At 44.8% G+C, this 19,340-nt stretch overlaps 1 protein-coding gene across 21 annotated transcripts in view; it reads left to right on the plus strand.

Annotated features, from left to right (window-relative positions):
* The window catches only part of RBFOX2 (RNA binding fox-1 homolog 2), a 159,688-nt gene that overhangs the window by 106,616 nt on the left and 33,732 nt on the right, over positions 1 to 19,340 (plus strand). For 19 of the 21 annotated variants that reach the window (XR_007374676.1, XR_007374677.1, XR_007374675.1 and 16 more), the window contains one exon: positions 9,019 to 9,165. Coding sequence is in view for 15 of the 21 variants with exons in the window: in XM_048934282.1 (XP_048790239.1) it covers positions 9,019 to 9,165 (147 nt within the window). In the remaining 6 variants the exon portion in view is untranslated. The remainder of the gene's footprint in view (positions 1 to 9,018; positions 9,166 to 19,340) is intronic. The other 2 variants (XM_048934279.1, XM_048934280.1) reach the window with 1 other exon arrangement.

Consider the following 19,340-nt stretch of genomic DNA (forward strand, 5'->3'; position numbering starts at 1 on the left):
CATCAGGTATGGCTTTGATAAGTTATCATTGAGTTTATCCTGGGAACGCCTCAGCTGGGAGAAGAAGATGGTACAAACCCAATAAAGCACATCGATAGTGTGTAAAAGGAACTTCAAAGGCCTTCCTTGGCCTAAGGCAAATGCAAACATAGACAAGAAGAGATCAGGCTGGAAATAAAACCTAAGGCCGATGCAGGGTACAGCATGCAGAAATGCAGTTTGTCATAAAGGCATGTTGTTTGAGCCTGGAGGATCTGGGCTGCCCATCTCCAGCAAACAACTGGGTCGATGAGAAGAGTGGAAACAGGGAGCAAACTGGAGCCGTGCCTTTTCTCCTGTGTGCATTTGCTCTTCCCATCTTTGCCCAGAGCTTGAGAGCCTTTCTTTTTTAATGGAAGCGATGTGAGCCCTGACCTTGGCTGCGGGCTCTCGCCAAACCTCCTGCTCCTCTTCCTTATTAGGAGCCGTCCCCACAGTGCTGCAGGGCCTGGCTCTGCCTCCCATCAGCCAGCGCCGGCTCTGCGCAGCCCGCCGTGTGCGCGCCAACCGGGGATGGGGACGAGCAGCCTGTGTGTGGGAGGGAGCGTTGCTGGGAGACTGCAGGGAGAAGCTGGTGTTGCCAGGAGGGAGCGTGACTGGGAGAGGTGATCTGGGAAGCAGGCAGGGTAATGCATGATGCTGGTTATTGGGAGCAGGTGGGCACGTCTGGTGCGAGCGCTTAACGCGGTTAAAGATGCAAGCTGAGCGTGCAAAGTCAGTCTCCATGGCCGGAAGGGAGTGAGGGTGCAGCTGGGACTGCTCGAACCCAGAGCATCCCAGATATTGGCATGTGGGGAGGGGGAAGGCAGCTCGGCCGCAGGCATTCCCACACTTGTTATGCATTGGGTTTTGGATCGCCTTTGTCCCTCTATCTTTCTGTGCAGGAACCCTACTGTATGAATTTATTTTCATTCCGTGGGGTGCCTTGGGATGTAATTGCTTGCAACTTTTCTCCTTCTCAGTATGCTGATTAATGATGTAGGATCTAGGGGGAGGAAGAAGGCTCAGCAGTTGCTCAAGCTAAAGCATGCTGTTAAAATACAGCCGAACAGGTTGGTTGTTTCATCTTGAACATCTACAGCTAACGTCAAGCATCTTGTCTGTCACACAGACTGGTTATTGCTTGTTTGACATACATGTCCAATCTATGTGGAATAGACTGCTATGCTTTAAGGAGCTTTCCCTTCATTTTGTTGTCTTGCTCAAATGCCAGTGCTAACTTTAACATAGCAAAAACTTGTTGCGGGTGATATGCGATCCTCCCCTCCCATTATTGGGATTGACAAGCACAGCTGCTGTCATCTGTGCGAAGGCGATACCCCTGACTAAATATCTGGCAGGTTTTTTAGCTGCTGACTGCAAGCCTGTGCTCCCATGGGATAGTTCACACATTTCCTTAGGTCAGGCGGATCAGGTCCCTCCTTGCTTTTAAGAACAAGGCTTGTCTGGCTGCCCTGTTGGCAGGACAGAGCGAGATGGCAGAAGTTGTGTGGATTTTTGGCTTTTCAGGCTGGTAGTGTTAAGGAGAATTCCAGAAGTAACAGAATATGGGGTGACTTAAAGGTCCCTCATGGAAAGAGAAGTATCATTTGGTTGGTGTTGACTTACACAGCAGCGTAGTGGGGTCTGTATTGGGGTCCCTTGTACAGCGTGGGGGTGTCTTCTCATAGGAACTTTTCAGGATCTCACGAGCAAGTTGGATTGAATGACTTGAGATTAGCTGTGGGATCTGCTGAGTTAATACACAGTGATCCGGAAGGCTGAGGTCAAACAGCAGATGTGAACATAAGTAAAAGAAACCTTGGTAGTCAAAGTCCATGCCTTCCTGTGTGCTCCTCTAGGCTGAGCAAAGCTCCCAAGTGAAGGGGGTTGATTGGTTGGTGTCATCAGCGGAGGGTGAGCTTGGTTCTGGAGGCCAGAGTGTGGTGGAAAGCATTCAAAGCTCTCGGAGCAGGGGCACGGAAAAGGAATTGACACAATAGGTGGTGTAATACAAACAGCTTAATACTTTGGAACCTTTTTATTTTAGGATCAGGCCTCATCCATGGAGCTTTGTTTCTTGTCTGGCATGTGGGTCTCCTGGTCATCATCTCCGAGCATCTGTCCTTTCTCTTGATACTGTCCGAAAGCACAGCTGAAAGACCTGCCTTAAAAATAGCCCGAGGTAGCAGACCATATTTGGCCTACTTGCTCTGCCTGTTACAGCCTGTCTCTTAAACTGTTGACACTCTGCATTTCACTTTTTATAGTGCTGGGCTGCCTGGCTTCTTTGCCTTCCCTTTTCTTGGTTTACACGAGTTCTCCCTGCTGGAGACACCCAGCGCAGAGAGCCCCAGGGAGCGATGCTAACGAGGCCGTGGCTCCTCTGGCAGCTGAGCTGATCTAAAGATTCACCGCTGTCAGAAAGGAGAGATCTGGCTCCCAGCACAAATTCCCACTCCTGTTTACCAGCTCTGGCATTCCTCACGTGAGCCACTTGAATTCACTGACCCGGCAGAAAGCTGTCCAATTCTTTCGCTGGGTTAATGAATTAGAGGGGCTTTTGGAGGAATCCAGCACATGCTGTTGTCTCAAGGTAGGTGCATGGAGAGCGTGGCCAGGAGCCGAGAGCAGTTGTCAGCTCACTGCATCTCCCAGTGCTCTACCCGCAGAGGGAAGATTAATCATCGCTGAGCTACAAAAGCTTGCTTGATAGTAAATGCATTGCACTTAATACTGTGAGCTGATTATTCAGCTCGTTTCTCTTGTTAATGTCAGAGGGAAGAATTTGTGTGTCTATATAAATTACAGAATGCAGCTGGAGCTATGGAAGTCGAGGAGTAAGTTTATGCAAATGACTTTGCACGAAAATGGCAGGTGCTGTCGCCTCGGCACTGCGTTGTCGTGAACCAATATAAAGCATTATTTAATTACAGAGCAGCGTGTCTCTCGGCTTTTCAACTCACCATACTGAGGCATATTTAACTCATCTGCCGCACCATAAAGGGATTTAGTCTTCCAGGTTTTGTGAAGACACATCTGTGGTGGGGGACCCCTGTGTACCGCGTTTGGAAGCAAGATGGGAGGCTGCTGGGTCAGCTGGCTGTGGCCCAGGCGTCCACCAAGAGTGGAGAAGGGAGGGAGCCAGCAGCATTATGGAGGTTCCTCAACTTATTATGCATGACTTTTTACACTATCTGATGGTGACAGGACAAAGTGAAAAGGCTATAAAAGAGGGGAGATTTAGGTTAGATGTTAGGAGGAAATCTTTCAGTCAGAAGGCAGTGAGGCACTGGCACAGGCTACCCAGAGAAGCTGTGGGTGCTCCATGCCTGGAGGTTCAAGGCCAGGTTGGATGGGGCCCTGGGCAGCCTGAGCTGGGGGCTGGCAGCCCTGCTCACAGCAGAGAGTGGGACTGGATGGACTTTGAGGTCCCTTTCAATCCGACCGTTCTGTGATGATGCTATAAGGATGACTTTCCCTCGGGTATTTTTTACCTAGTCTGAGATAGAGGAAAAATTTCCTCTGTAATTATTTTTCATCACTTCAGTAATTAAAGCATTTGCTCTTGTTAAGGTATTTCAGGTGAGAGATATGCTTAATGAGGATCCTCGGTTCTCTTTTGATACAGCTAAGCAGGTAGATGTGAGGAGGAGCAGGCTCCCACTAAGTATGTAGCTGCTGGTTGTTCAGACACCACAGATTGGAAATCGTTGTCTGGAGGTAGAAAACTCTGACATTTAACATCAGAAATTTGCTTTGAGTACGAGGCAGATTATTTTGGTTGTCAGCGCTTTCCAGACTTGCATCTAGTGAGGCAGATTTAAAAACGATTTCAAAGGAGAAATAGAGAATAAATCAGAAAATATCATTACGCGAGCGTATACAGCCGTGGTGGTGCTGTGTATCTCTCAAAGGTTAGAGGAGATCTAGAAGCAGTGTAGAGAAGGATAATAGTGGTGATGAAAAGGGTGTAGCGGGTTCTTTATGAGAAGAAATGAAATCTTCACTTAGGAAAAGAGCTGATAGACGAGTGAAGGGATGTGACATGCATAGAATACTGAATAGTGTTGAGAACTCTACCGCTTTCACTTACTTGGATACGTGCAGGAAATAACCCTGTGCTGTGAATATTTAAAAAAAAAAAGCAAAACAAAACAGCAACAAAACTCACAGCTTTTCTTCATATTTTTGCCTACATAATGAAGAATTTAGGTGTGGGACTCTTGTTCATAGGATCATAGAATTGCTCAGGTTGGAAAAGACCCTCAAGATCGTCAGGTCCAACCTCAGCCTAACCCTACTATCCTAACTCTAACAACCCTCCACTAAATCATGTCCCTGAGCACCACATCCAAATGGTTTTTAAACACATCCGGGGGTGGTGACTCAACCACCTCCCTGGGGAGCCTGTTCCAGCGCTTAACAATCATTTCTGTAAAGAAGTTTTTCCTGATATCCAACCTAAACCTCCCCTGGCGTGTTCACAGGATGCTTTGGAAGCTGAGAGTATGAGTGGGTTCATAAAACTCGCAGGAACGTTTCATGGGCAGTGGGTTCATTGCCTGTGGTCAGCTATGAAGAAGGCATGACCTGTTCCTGCTTGCTGGAGTCTGAGACCTCCAGGGTGGGAGGCCAGAGGAGCACCACCAAGTGCTTGCCCCATTCCTGTGTTCCTACCCAGGTAACAGCCAAAAGCAAATACACCCAAGGTTACCCTAGCTAATGGAAATAGTCAAAAGCTCAGCAGAAGTGGTTGCGTGTGATAAGACAGGAGAGGTTTTGCTATCCAGTGCCCGATTCCTTTGGTGGATTTTTCCACCAAATCATCTTTGTGGGTGTCTGTTTGGTGGTGGGCATCTGGTTGTTTTGACCCAGGCATTTCAGTGGAAATTGCAGAGATTTTCCAGCATTCCCTGCACTCTTCCTGGCAGCGGGCAGGCTGCTTTCTGCCAGCCCCAGCGTGCAGTCCCTGTCTCCACACAGTTCCTCAGGGTCTTGATCCCATCAAGACGTTTTTGTTTTTTATGCATCCAAGACTGGTCTAGAAGCAGTGGAGTGAGCACAGTCTGTCTCTCCGATGAGCCATCCCAAGTCCCCTTTTAAATATAGTTACAGCTTGTATTTTGTAAATATTTCTTTTGCAATGATTTATGGTTCATGATGGTTCTCAGCCTTTGGAGTGCCCATTTCCCGGGGGAAGAAGTCAGGGGGTTTTTTTGCTTTTTGCTACAACTTGAACCTGAAGCAGTTCCAGTTAAGAAGAAGCAAGTGGGAAGCGGTGTGTGCTCTGTGCTGGCCTGTGGGGTGAGGGTTCTTTTTGCTCCTGGTGGGGTGGCCCCCTTGTCTGCTGGCACAGATGGATGTCCACTCTGGGCTCAGGTGCACCCACTGCTTCCCCTCCCTCCAAGAAGAAATCCTTCAGCATTGGCTTGTTTGCCAGCTATTCTGAGAAGAAGAGCCTGTCTGGGAGGCAGGAAGGTGGCTGTACAGCTCTCCAAGCCCTGCGAGACGCTCCATTCCCCTTTCATGTACATTTCCCTTTACAGCCCCTTCTTGCTTAGGGTTTCTTTACTGCCAGTGGGTGCAAGGAGGTGGCACAGGGGCAAAGGAAGCGAGGAGTCGAGTGAAGCAAATCCTGTGTGCGTGCTGAGCTGCGGTGCAGCTCTCAGTGACCTTGAACAGCTCAGAGCTTGTGTGTGCAGCCATGAATGACATTATCGCTGCATAAGTATATGTTACCCAGACTGCAGGGAGGAGGCAGCGGGGATCCAGGGCTGTTTCCAAACATGGGGCCTTTGCCCAACTGCGAGTTCTGAGAGCCAGGGAACAGCTGTCAGCTCCCTTCTGCATCTCAAAACCTGATGTGGGGAAGGGAAGGAGTCGGGGTGAGGAGCGGGTGCTGGGTGAGACACGATGATAAAAGCTTGGGCTCGGTCAGGGCAGCGCTTTGCCAGTCTCCATTATGTGCTGCTGGAGAACGGGCTCCGGGCCCTTGCTTTCATCTCCTTCCTAATGAATTAAGACAAGGAATAACTATAAAAGGAGCGGGGGAGAGGAAAGCGAGATCTGAGGAGACTGTTTCTTTCATTGATGTTGTAGCTGAATGTGTGGCAGTAGACAAATGTATCCAGCTAATGTTATAGTGGCAGAAAGTTCAGCTCTTACCTTGGGGCTGTGGATGCAAAGAAATGAGAGAGGTTGCAGCATCCGGAGAGAGGAGGTATTTAATGTTAAACTACTGCTGAAAAATCAAGGAAATGAGAGGGCCTGCAAAAACATGTTGTCAGAAAGGTAAGGTTGGGCTGAGAGGCCCCCATCCCTTCTCTTGTTTCTCCAGTTTAAAGCCTTTGTCTCGTACACATCTCACATGCTGGAAAAGTGACTCCTGTGTGACAGCAGCACGCTGCCATATGCGGGAACAGCTGTGAGTGTTTTTGAGCAGGCCACTGTACATGATAGATCGCACCCTTGGTAAGAAAGGAGTTCTGCCCTCTGCTTAGGAACAAATGGCTGGGAGAGGAGTGCAGGCAACCTCCCGGCTCCGTCTCCTCTGGCAGCAGCAGGACCAGTCCTATGCCATCTATATTTCAATTTAGGATCTAACATGGTCTTGCTGTCGCTGTTCAGAGTCTCTGCCTTTCCTAATTCCCACTGCAGAAGATGCAGTGATGAAGCATGCGAATGTTTGCCCACTTGCCAATTCTGTGCATGACTTGGGATGTGGTGAATTGCTCTATCAAGACTCCAGAACGTGCTTGAAAATGGGTCAGGAAGAGATGCCTTAGAGCAGGAGCATCAGTGGCTTTGGGGGAGTTGTTTTGGCGCGCTCCCTGCGACACAGACATTGTGTGCAGTGGTGATGGATGGGCTACCCCTGTGCTTTGTCCTGCTTGGACAGACTTACCCTGAGGAGCAAAGGACTCTGATGGAGTAATAAAAATAAAACCACCGAATAGCATGGTGTGATTTAATCACAAGTCAGCTGCATTGATTCTTCCCCTAGGGTGCACGCTGTGTTTGGAGATGCATTTTATCATAGGGGTAGGGGTGGGAGAAGAGCTGGGATTTGAAGAGGGGGTGGCTTCTTTTTTAGATACAGTCAAATGGAAGGTCGTGAGGTTGTTCTTGAAAATTTGATATCTGAGGAGCAGAGGGGTTGAGCCTTGGCCAAATAAAAATTCTTCATCCCGCTGGGCTTCTCCTGAGACTCACATGGCTCTGGGGAGTAGAGATAATTGCAGGGCAGTATTGCTGTTCCTCCTATCACAGCTTAATTTATATTAATCAGATCAAATGTGTTTTACGCTGTCCTACTAAAACAATATGGAAAGCTGCCACTGCTTTGCTCAGCACAAGAGGCCAGTGCTTAACTATTAGCTTGTTTTTGTCAGTCCATTATAACCACTGTACAAGGTCAAGGTTATATTTGTCAAGGACATGTCTGGCCAGAAGAAGCTCTCTTAATGTTGCCAGTATAGTGTATCTGTGGAGAGATGAGATTTTTTTGTTGTTGTTCCAAGTATCACCAAGTGTTGTATATGAGATGATGTGCAGGGCAGTCTAGCGTGCCTGGACAGTGGTTGGGGAACCAGTGCAACTCTCCACATACTTTCCTTTTTTGTAGACAAACTTATATCTAGAGAAAGAAGAGGCCTTCACCAAAACAACCCCCTACTTCTTAATCGTGAGTTTTAAGGCTTGAAGGTGCCTAAAAAAGGCTAAGTAACAATTACGGAGTCTTTCTTTCCCATAGAGCTTCTTTTCACTCGGTGAATTAAGGAGGAAGTCAGGTTGGCACCTGAAGAAAGGAAAAGACATTTTGAAGTGCATCATACAAGTGTCAGAGCATTAGTCCCACGGGGCTGAGGCAAGCAGTAGGAGATGGTAGTGACTGGGTGGATGCTCTTTGAATACCTTTACCCATCATACTGCTTGCTCTTGCACAGGGGCAGAACAATAAGACTGGCCAGGTTCTAGTCTGCTCTGTTCTGTGGCTCTGAGTGTTTGCTGGTGTGGTTTTGACTGAATTGTAAAACCCCTACTGTTTTCTCATCAGTGCATTTTGCAAAGGGACTGTCCCTTGCCTGTTGAGTGCTTTGCTCAGATGTTATGCTTTTTACTCTCAGCCCAGCACAAACAGCTGAAGTTCTCTTCCTTGCTTCTTCTCTGTGGGGCCATTAGGTCTGTCTCCTGGCACACACGTCTGCCTCCTTGCTGTACGTTCTCTGTGCACAAGTATTAAGAGCCCACCCTTGCCCTGGCTTGCTGTACCACTTGGGAGTGCCAGACCCAATTCCTTTATTTCAGTTGTGGAGCTGGCAGCAGAAAGTAACATTTGGAGGTTTTTATAAATCCAGCAGCACTAATGACTGTTTCCTGTCCCTGGGATGGCTTTTAAATGTACTAGAAAAGTTAATCAAAGACATCCGTAAGCTGTTGATACATGGATTTTACCGTTTAATTATAGACCTTCTTTTGGGGGTGGTGTTTCTCTGAAGGGAGCTTGACAGCAGATGCCATTTTGCCTGGAGATGCATTTCTGGTATTGGCCCGGTGAAGAGCTGCCACTTCAGCTGTGGGATTTTGATGATTGCAGGAACATCCTGCCACATGAGATTAGAGCGGCGGTGCTACCTCCCAGCTTCAGGATACGGAAGATCCGCCTCTTCATTAGAGCTTTCATATGGTGGCAGCTGAAGTGAGGAAGAGCAGGGGAAAAGAGAAGCAATTTAAGAAAACCAAAGGCAAATCTACTAAGCTAAAAGGTGATAGGAGGGGAAAGAAGATGAGATCTCATTACTGTTTAGTTGTGAAAAAGGAAGGGAAGAGCAACAAATCAATGGTTAAGCATTGCTGGCTTTATCAAAGTAATTGTCAAGTACTCAGATACTGCAGTCACAAATAGAGTACTAATACACGAAAAGAGATGGACGGAGCACGTTGAAGTAATTTGTACGGTTTCTGTTCATGCACACACTTGTGTCTTTCTGATTTCAGCAGACAGAAGGAGGGGCACAGACAGATGGACAGCAATCACAGACACAGAGCAGTGAGAACACCGAGAGCAAATCCACTCCAAAACGACTTCATGTGTCTAACATTCCCTTCCGCTTTCGAGATCCTGACCTTCGACAGATGTTTGGGGTAAGTTTGCTAAAGCCCTTCAAGGCACAGCAGGTTCTCCTTCACCACAGGCACAGTGTACAATGCTGGCTTTTTTATGTTCTCTGGGGAAAAAGCCCTTCTTCTGACCCTGTCCTGGTTTACTCAACAACCTATAAAGTTGTTGCAAAATTAGGGTGATTAGTAGCATTTGGTCAATGCACATGAAAACTCTGTGTTGTTCATACAGAGATGTTAATTATAAGCTAATAACTGGCTTGAGGAAAAAAAAAAAAGACCACAACAAAACTTTACCTTATTTCCCAGTGAAGACTAGGATTAAACATTGACTTAATATATCCCTCACAAAGCACTGTTTTTCAGTTGCTTAGGAACTTGTTGAAATATTTGTCTTTCCTCGTGATGCACTTCTGTGATGAAAAATTATTGTGAGGATCTGGCCAACTGGTAATTGCATGTGGAAAAGCTAGTGCAAGTCAGATGGTATTTTGAGTTGGGTATGATATACATTTTGTTTCTTTTGATGGAATACTTTGTCTCCCCTAATCTTCATGTGCTATTCATCTTCCCAGTTTATAAGCTCTTTGGGGAAGGGTTAGTTTACGTGAGTATAGCCAGTGACTTTTTCCATGTGGACACAGATGAGCTGGGTGCCTCATGACCTAACATTTAGGTGAAGTTGGCTATATATCATCATCGGGAATCTGTGACTTGTTGGTATGATGGTAGCGTTCTTGGTTGATGATGTGTTTCAAAGTCTTCAGAAATACTTCTTTATAAAGGTAACAGGCTTAAAATGTTGCTGCCTATTTGAGATGCAGGGCAGAGCACTCAAGTCAGGAAAGAACAAAGCTAAAGTTGCCTTACCGTGCTGCTTTGAGTTTGTGTCCTTGATCCTAAACATGTAGCCAGCTGTTCCTCCAAATTCTGCACCATGCTGCACTTTCAGCTATTGCATCTCTTTAGACATCTGTGTATGTGTATGCACTGTCACAGGGAGAGTGGTGTTACAGTATTTTGAGTGTGTCAGATTGACATTTCGACTTCAAGCTTAAACTTACACATGAAAAAGGAATAACTGGAATTATTGATTCACTGCTTGGACTATAAGAGATTGCAGAAATATTGAAAATTTCACTGATGGTCTTCAGTTGCTGTATATTGTGAGACATAGTTGGGTTTTGTTATTTATTTATTGATTTATTTATTTAGCCGTAAGAAGCTGTTTTGTGGATGATACCAAATTGAGGAGTTGTTAAAATGCCAGAGGGCAGGGCTGCTATTCAGAGGAACGTCAGCAGGTCTTCAGACACCTCCATCCTGGGAGGTGATCGACTTGACTGGGTACAGCCCAGCCAAACTGATCTCATTAGACCTGCTCTGAGCAGGTGTTGAACTAAATGACCTCTGGAAATAGGTCCCAGTTGAAATTACAACTCTGTGATTCTATTGCTGGAGGCCTGGGTTGGCATTCCTTCTTGTTCATGCATTAGATTGCTGCACTTTTGACATCTGTGGGAATGTTTTCAGGGTGAAACTCATCTCCTGGCAATCTGTGATTGCAGAGTCTTCAGTTGCCTGCTCTGCTTGTGTTTTTTAGCTTGCTTTTTTGCTGTTTCAGAGCCGTGCGTTCAGCATTTCCGTCCGGTTTGGATAAACTGGTTGCTGAAATCACAGCCAGTTCTTGGACCACCTGCTATACTCTGTATTTAGCACACCCTGCTCTGTGCTGCTGCTTCTCCCCTCTCCTGGGAGCTGTATCACTTACATAAACTGTTCTGTGTTTGTGCTGCCCTTTCCCTTGGGCCTGGTGCTTTGCTCAAGACTGGACCCTTTCATACACATTTGCACTGATACTTTCCTTCCTGTACTCCTGGCATGGGGACAGGAATGAAATGGAAATGGCAAGAACATCCCTGCCTTGGTGACTCTCAACTCTGCTTTGGAGATGAAGAGACACAGGCGATAGGAATGAACTGCTGTTCTGGTGTGGAGCATGTAGAAAATATGGCCTGGCTGCTTCCATTAAGGTTCCTTATCTTTTCTGGGGACCCAGATGTTGCCACTTACACACTTCCTAATCCCTTCTGTGCACTATATGAGTTTCTGTTGCTCCCCAAGTCGTCTGATTTTGGTTTGCTTTTTGTCTGAATGTCATCTTTAGTTCCTGCATGGTGGTGTGATTTTGACTTAGGTAAATGGTGTATTCCCCATAAAATCTTTTTGCTAGTTCACCTGGCACTGTGTTTTCTGAGAATTATGCATACCAGACCATCATCCATCTTTTGATACATTAAAAAAAAGTGCCGTTTTCCTGTAAGGAAAAACTTTATTGCTTTGCCGAGGAAATAATCAATGGTTCTTGCAGCTCTTGCTTCTTCTCTGTGCTGCTTCTCTCAGCATGTTCAGAGCCTCAAGCAGGAGAGCGTTTCTGTCTGAATCCTCGTTGCTCCCATTTCTCTTTCAGGATCAGGATGCTTTCCCTTGGGTGACTTACTGAAACCAACCCTTTCTCCTACGGGGGACTCATGGTTGTCTGAATCTTCAGCTGTGGCTGCCTATAACCCCCATCTTCTCCCTCTCCCTTCCGTGTGTCAGGTCACATCTCTTCAACGTCATATCTGAGAGACTCAAAATCCTTGCCTGGAGTGGTTTTCCCCAACTACTGTACAGTGAGAGAAATTGGGTAGACAGCGAGGCAGCGGAGGAGGGAGAAATAAATGTGATGGTGGGGAATAGGAGGAAAGAAGTCCCCTGAGGACTGAACAGCATGCGAGAGAGGTCAGCCCAGTCCTGAGGCACAAAACATTAGCTGATGCCTTCATCCAGTCCTGAGTAGAGGTGGACTTCAGATATGTTGTTGTGTGTGTGATTAAGTGGAAATTACATAATGCTTTCCGAACCATCGCCATTTGGGAGAGCTGCAGACATAAGGATTTCCTGACAAATTCAGGTTCTTTAGGTTTCAAGTCATCTCTCTCCTGTCACGTGCTTCTAACAGGTACCCGAAATATCCTCTGCGATGGAACAAACATTTCCTTAAGTATATGCTTCTTATAGGCTGGCAAATAAAATAGGCTGCTTAGAGCAGGTAATATTTACCTGACATTTTGTGATGCCGATGGAAAGACTTCAAGAAGGCTTCTAGAAAGAATAGGTCATTTTTAATGCACACAGTTCTGCACCCAGGGTGGAATAAATCAATAGTTGACCTTGTTCTAGGAGATAAAGAAGAGTTAATAGCTGATCTGAAATCCCACGGTTGCCTAGGTACCAGTGATTGTTATTTGTCTGTATTTACTTTGTGCAAATAGAATATGGCATCAGTCAGTAATGCAAGGAGCTTTAGAAGAGTCTGTTTCTTAGTTTAAACAATTGGCAGGATAGCCAACTGGGAAGGTACATTTAAAAGGGGGAAGCATTAATATCAAGCATTCAGCAAAATCATCCTGATGGCCACAAAGGCGTGATTCCAGGTCGTGGAAGTGTGGTACTATAAAGCAATCTGCACACCACACAGGGAGGATGAAGAGGAAGAGCGAATGAAGTAGCAGCGAATGTAATTACTTAAGCAAAGAATTAGGTGGGAAAGAAAATGCACTGAATCTCTGGGATATTGGTGACGTAATTGCAAAGGAGAAAGGGTCAGTTATTTACATGCAAAGAACAAAGGTCTAAGAAGGGATAGGTCCAGTACAAAATCAGTATTTTAAAATTAAGAGCAGAATATTTGCATAGTACTTGCTTTGTTTGTAATGTAATAGGAAGTATTTTTACCATATCTGGTTTTGTACATAGTTTATAATGAAGGAAGATGAGATAGTGCTTGCTAATATTTATTAAAAAAAAAGCAACAACAAAAAAGCCAAGCAAGCAAGCATTAACAGATAGATAAGGTATGCCCAAGGACAACAGCCATACCAATAAACTCTTCTATTCATTAATACTAATTTTTAACCAATTTCTGTAAGCTAGGGGAATTGGAGAGGACTGAATTCAATATTTGGAACAAAACAAGGGGATGATTCAAAAAGCTGCACGCCAATTATCTGAATGTTCATCCAATGTGAAAATAACTTTGGAAAGTATTAAAAAACATTAGAATCTGAAGAAGGAGTTTACTGTCATTCAGTATGACTTTTCTGTAAGGTAATGTATCTTTCTAACACATTTTGTCTCTTTTGCCAAGATTGTGCAAAACAATATCGAGATACTGGAACATTGCTTGAGCAGTTGAATTAATTTGTGTGACCAGTTTTTTATTTAAAACAAGAGCATAGAAGAGAACATGTCAGAGAGGTGAAAAAAATCTTTAATGGTACATCATGTAAAGTCCTGCTTACTGGGGAGACATCAGTGATCAGGAGTGCTTCTAGTGTAGGTTTCCCCAAGGGTCCATTTCAGTCTTCTTCAGTATCTGTATCAACCCATGGAGATAGTGCTATTCAAACCTTGCCTGTGAGATTTATCTTCTAAAATACAAAGTTCATGTATATGTATACATGTGTACGTGTATTTATTTGAGGAGGAGGAAGATTAGGTTACTGTTAGAGAATGACTCGAAATGAATGGTCAACTGATAAATCCAGTAAGAAATCTAGTAAGACTATGTTAGATGCAGTTTAGTGCTGGGTGCTGTGTATTTGGGTATGAGCTCTGCATGTAGGATAGAAGTTTTTAGTTGGAAAATGCTGATTTGAGAGAGAACTGGTGATCATTGAAGATAACTGCTTCAGTAATGCAAAAGGCACTCTTGGGTTGAAGGAGGGATGTGATCTTGCTCATGTTCGAAAAGACTGCACAATTTTGTTCACTTCTGAGTTCAGCTTGGGATCATAAAAATAACTGATGGCTTTGAAGATGAATGGCTTTTGAGGTGTGTAAGGTGTTGGGTTCATTTATTCAGCCTCGACCTCAAAAAGAGGTTGGAAGATGACTAGGTTGTGCTGTGCAGGTGCTTACGCATGGTTGATACCAATTAATAGGGGTTTTAGATCTTATTTGCAGTCATAACAAGATTTTCCAGCTGGAAGCTAGGAGTTATCACAATTAACCTTGAAATAAGAGGATAAATTCTTAGTCATTTAGGGTGATTTAAACAATGGAGCAGCTTACTGGGGAGTGAAGGAGTTGCTCCCAGTGCTAGAAACAAGCTAGCCCGTATTTCCAAAGTGTTCTTATCTAGTTTTGGAGGGACAACTTGTGTGTGAAAGGTCTCTGACACAGTGACAGTCTCCTTAACTGCTAGCAGGCTGCTCCCTTCCTTAATGGACTGTGTAAGCAGAAGAAAATCTGATGTTTCCATCGGCACATTCCCAATCCTTTCAGCTTTGTGCTCTGATGGTGTCTGTGATTGTACCTCATCACCGATACCTTCAGTCCTTCCTTCTTTGGCTTCCAGAAGCAGTTTGCCTCTCAGTGTAAAACTGAGATAATGTGGTCAGCTCTGATGCCCTTCAAGTCTGCTGGGGAAGATGGAGGCTGGGTTGGATTGCTGAAAGAGGAATATCCATCTGCTGTTTGGCTAAATCATGAATTTCCTCCACAAATAAAAGTGAATTGTTTTGGTGGTTCATGCAGGCATCTGTGTACTAAATCCTACTTATCTGTTGTAGGAGCAACAGTGCAAGTAGTCAGAAGTGATTTTGCTCAGAATTTGCCTTGGTGAAATGCTTTCAAGTGCTCACATACCTTCTCCTGTTATTAAAAATGAGAGAAGAAAGTATAAGGTAAAAATAAGGACCGTGTTGAGGACGATTGTAGGTGAAGGTGGGATAGCAGTGTGAAGGGTGTGAAATCTCAGGCTCTGGCTTCAAATGGCATTGCTTTTTTCTTTTTAGTACAACATCTTGTCTACCTTATGTCATAGCTTCTACCTGTAGGTTGTTAATTGCTTCTGTTGGGGAAACGTCATCAGCCCAGCACAGGTGACAAAGGAAGCTTTATGTAATCCAAAAAACTCAACTCTGAGAGCTCTGTAATGGATATTCTTGGAAGGTTTTGCAACCTGAAAGTCTCGGCTTCTTGGCCCTCTGCATTTCCTAAAATATATCAATGGGTATAATTTCTCATCTAACTTTCTTCTGGTGTCAAGAGTGCAATACACCTCCATGAGCCTACGCTTTCAGGCTGAAAAGTTGACTGTGGGTCTTTCTGCCAGTAAATGGATTTGAATCCACAAGTAATTCATGGTACACAACTATTGACAATGTCAGAAAACTACTCACTAGGTATTAAGGTAGGCAAATAATACGATGGAGCAAGAATAATAGAAAAGATCTGGAAAGGGTTGCTGCTTTTTGGTTAAATTGAACATTTGAAGGAGAAAATCTATCTTTTGGGTGTTGAGATGGATTTCAGCTTCTTTAGTCTCTGTCTAGTACTGACTCCTGATTACATGTAATTGAGTCCTGTATGACAGCACTGCAGAACAGGAGTTCTGACATGAAGAAACCTCTTTATGACAACTCTTGTCTCCTAGGTCTTCCTGCAGTAAGACAGCAGCAGGCCTTTGCTTCTGCTGATTAATCTGAGTAGTGTTAGAAAGGCTGTTTATCCTGATGTTTCACCAGTGCAGTTCCTGGAGTCACCTTCTGTGACTGAATGGTGGCGTGCTCAGCACTGCTTGAGCATCATGCTCTGTCTGAATGGCCACACCAGGGACCACAGTGCTCCTCTACAGAAATACGTGTGCCACAGCAGCTGTCATGGACTATTGGACTGTCAAATAAGGATCTTGACGAGTCCTCTCAAACCCAACTTCGGGTCTCTGCTGCTTCTGTGGGTGCAGTTCCAGACAGAGATGTTCTCAGCTGAAAGACATCCCATCAAGTGGGGAGCTGGGGCAAGGGCACTCACTGCAGCAGGGACCCCTCCCGCATACAAAGTGCTCTTGCTTGTGCACTTCAGGCTTGAGGACCTGAAATTATTTCCTGCATAAGCAATTGGTTTCTTGGTGATGTTGAACTTCTAGTGAAATTTAGACCTTCACTGAAAATGGACTGTTGGGTATCTTCTGGGTTTAGGTACTTTACTGCACTCATCTCTCAGTGAATTACATAGCTGCTTGGGCATAGAAGAATCTGTTGTAGCAGTTGGAGGTTGTCAGATAGTGGCTTATGTTACCTTTTGATTGTTCCATAACTTACAGAGAATTCACCTTATAATCCCTCTTGCTGGCTTCTATAGGGTTAAGTTATTTGTCTGGCACATTTTGGAGCTGGTTTCTGAAAGCTCTAGACAGGCAGAGGAGGTAGGGCCAGCTGGAACAGAGCCCGCAGGAGGGGCCCTACCAAACTGTCAGTGCCTTGGAAGGCAAAAGCTCTCTGGTGCCAGATCTCTCAAATTTATTATATGTAATGTAGTTATGGCCTCTGCTGGAAAAATCTGCTGCCTTCATGTCATCTGGGTAGAAAGAAGCACACAGCATGCGTGCTCCTCCTTTCACAATGCCCTTGCTTTATGAGGTGCATCAACTTCAAGCAAGAAAATTGGTTTCTGTTCATAGCTGTTGTCTGTTAATACCCCTTAAAACTGTAATCTCCAACAGCCCTTGCTGCCACTGTAGAAAAGATTATTCTAATTCATCTGCTTTCCTGGAAAACAACTGAACACATGTGCAAGATCACTTCATGGTGTGGAGGACTAAGACACAACAAGATTCTGAGAGTCGTATGCCATAGCGTGATTGAAAGCGTGTGTGTACATATATGCATACCTGACATATGGTTGAGATATGTGCTTATATATCTCACACACAGCCAGTTCATGGAGAAGGCTTCTTGTGACCTGATGTGTAGCTGGGTGATGTGCTGGTCTCTCAGTCACATAATAAGCTGTTGAAGTCATGATGAAGAATGATGTTTGAGATGTGTAGTTCTATTATGCTTTCTTTAGAGGCTCAGAATTTTGTTTCCACTGCTGTTCTGCTGGGTTGTAAATAGGCATTCATGGTAATAATTGAGCGAAAGAATCAGGTCTGTGAGCACAGTGATTCATGCCTTCAAGGTCAGAGATTAGAGGGTTAGTCCCCATCATGGATGACATAAGCACGGGTCTTGTTTTATTTGGCTAGAGCCACTGTCTGCTGTAAAACACAAACATGCCTGTATGCATGATTTTAAAAAATTAATAGGGGGGCATTTGGTGTTGATCGTTGTTTTTAGATGGTCTGGCTTATCTGTACAGAATTTGTAACCTTTTGCAAAGGAGCTCTTAAAACTTCCATTGTTTGCAGTAGGTTGTTGACATTGGTAGGGGAAGCACCATCAGAGAACAAAGTGCCTTTTTATGTTCCACTAAATTAGATTCAGCTTTGAAGGAGATATAAACTGTTAAAATGAACCAGTTCTTTTTTCCTGCTTTCATTCTCCAGGAAAATTCTGGCACACAACCAAAAAATGAAAGCCTCCAGTCCTGGACCTGCTGTAACCGTTGCAGCAGTAAGGACAAGAGCTGCCAGAGCAGCTGTGGCAACAGCTGCAGCAGAGTCTTGGATAGCCCAGCACACGTCCTGCCGCCTCACGGCCTCACTGCTTTCTTCCAAGGAATCTCACGGAGCACGAAACCTCTCCAGCAGGCCTCAGCAGTTAGCTGCTGATGTCCTAGTTTCTTCCCTCTTGCTTCATCAAACACAGCTTACATGATAAAGCGGTGAGGTGGCCACAGCCCGCTGTAGGCTTCACTTACATTCAGCGTTACCTCCAGCTTTTTGCCAGCCCTTAGGAATTAAATGCACAAGACAAGGTTTCCTGTTGGTGTGGAAACTCTGAGCAGTGAGTTTGGCCGACTGGGGCTGGCAAGCAGCTCTGGCAGCAATACCCAAGTATCCAGGCCCAGCTGGGTGTGGAGAAAGGGGAAGATGGCAAAGCATAATTGTGCACCAGAAGCTGTACAGTTTGTTCTCTTTTAAGACAACTCTAATGAAGAAGAAACCAGTGATTTTTGATGGCTATGAAGTTTCTGAAAATAATTTTGGCATTTGTGTTTATCAAGAGCCCGGCTGTTTCAGCGTGTGTGGCAAGGCTAGACAGCTGAGCTGATGTGGCAGGGACGGATTCCACTCTTGGGCTGAGCATTTTCAGCTTTCCATCCTCTGTTGTTTCTCAAAGCCTTTACACTCCCATGACCCTTTGAACCAGTTCTGACCAGTAAACCATCAAAAAATGTGTTACTCATTCCATTTGTTGGGCTACTCTTTCGTGGAATTGGTGGGCTGTATCAGTTGATACACGAGTGAAAATGAGAACTAGGGCCAGCTCTTGGAAGCTGGTGAGCCCAGGCAGGAAGGTGGAAAGAGGAAGGCAGGAAGGATGAAGGAACGGGAGCAGCCCTTTGGCAGCCGTAAGCTGTCAGATTGGTTCAGCCTGTCTTGTAACTGCTCTGAAACACTTGTAGTTTATCAGGAAAGCAGTCGTGACTGATTTCTTTCATGGCAGTGCCCAAGTAACAAAGACAACAAAAAGCAATCAATGGCTAATCTCCTTTATAGACAAGCCCACACCAAGCATGGGATAGAAATAGAAAATGTATTTTAGCTGTGATTGGCACAGCGGTGGTCAAAAGAGGATCCAGCATGGATCAAGCCTAGCTGTTGAGATGTTGAGGCTTAAAGGAAGATGCAGTCGCTGCTCACGTTTACGTTAACATTATTCAAACTTTGTGTAACGTAAGATATTATGCATTCAATTGTTCTGGAGATGAATAGAAGATCAAGTATTGTCCTTACACAATAGAACAGTAAAAACAACATCTGTGATCCAGCATTTGTAAAAAGAATACAACTATCTCCTTTTAAGAATGGAAGATGGAAGCAGACAGAAACTATAGCTAAAATTGTTGGAAGAGTTTCATTTGCATAAAGACGATTGAAGGGACTTAATAGCTTTTTACTGCTTTACATATCCAAAGCTTCTCTTTAGTCATCATGGCTTACTGTTGCAAATGTTCCACGTCTGCAAATCTGGACACAAATCTTTCAAGCAGGGCACTCAGAAAATAAGCATTATACCCACTTGACTCGATATGGAAATGTTGATTTAAAAAAAAAAAAATTGACAAATATCACTTTGCATGGTGAGAAAACAGAAGGATGCTGGTCCCTAGAGGTGGTGCTCATCATCTTTCCTCACTGTGGAACCATCCTTTCTTCTTTTGTTGTCTGTTCTTTCATTTCCTACACCCTTTAAAACTTCTGC

The sequence above is a fragment of the Lagopus muta genome, chromosome 1, assembly GCF_023343835.1.
Source record: "Lagopus muta isolate bLagMut1 chromosome 1, bLagMut1 primary, whole genome shotgun sequence".
Classification (NCBI taxonomy): domain Eukaryota; kingdom Metazoa; phylum Chordata; class Aves; order Galliformes; family Phasianidae; genus Lagopus; species Lagopus muta.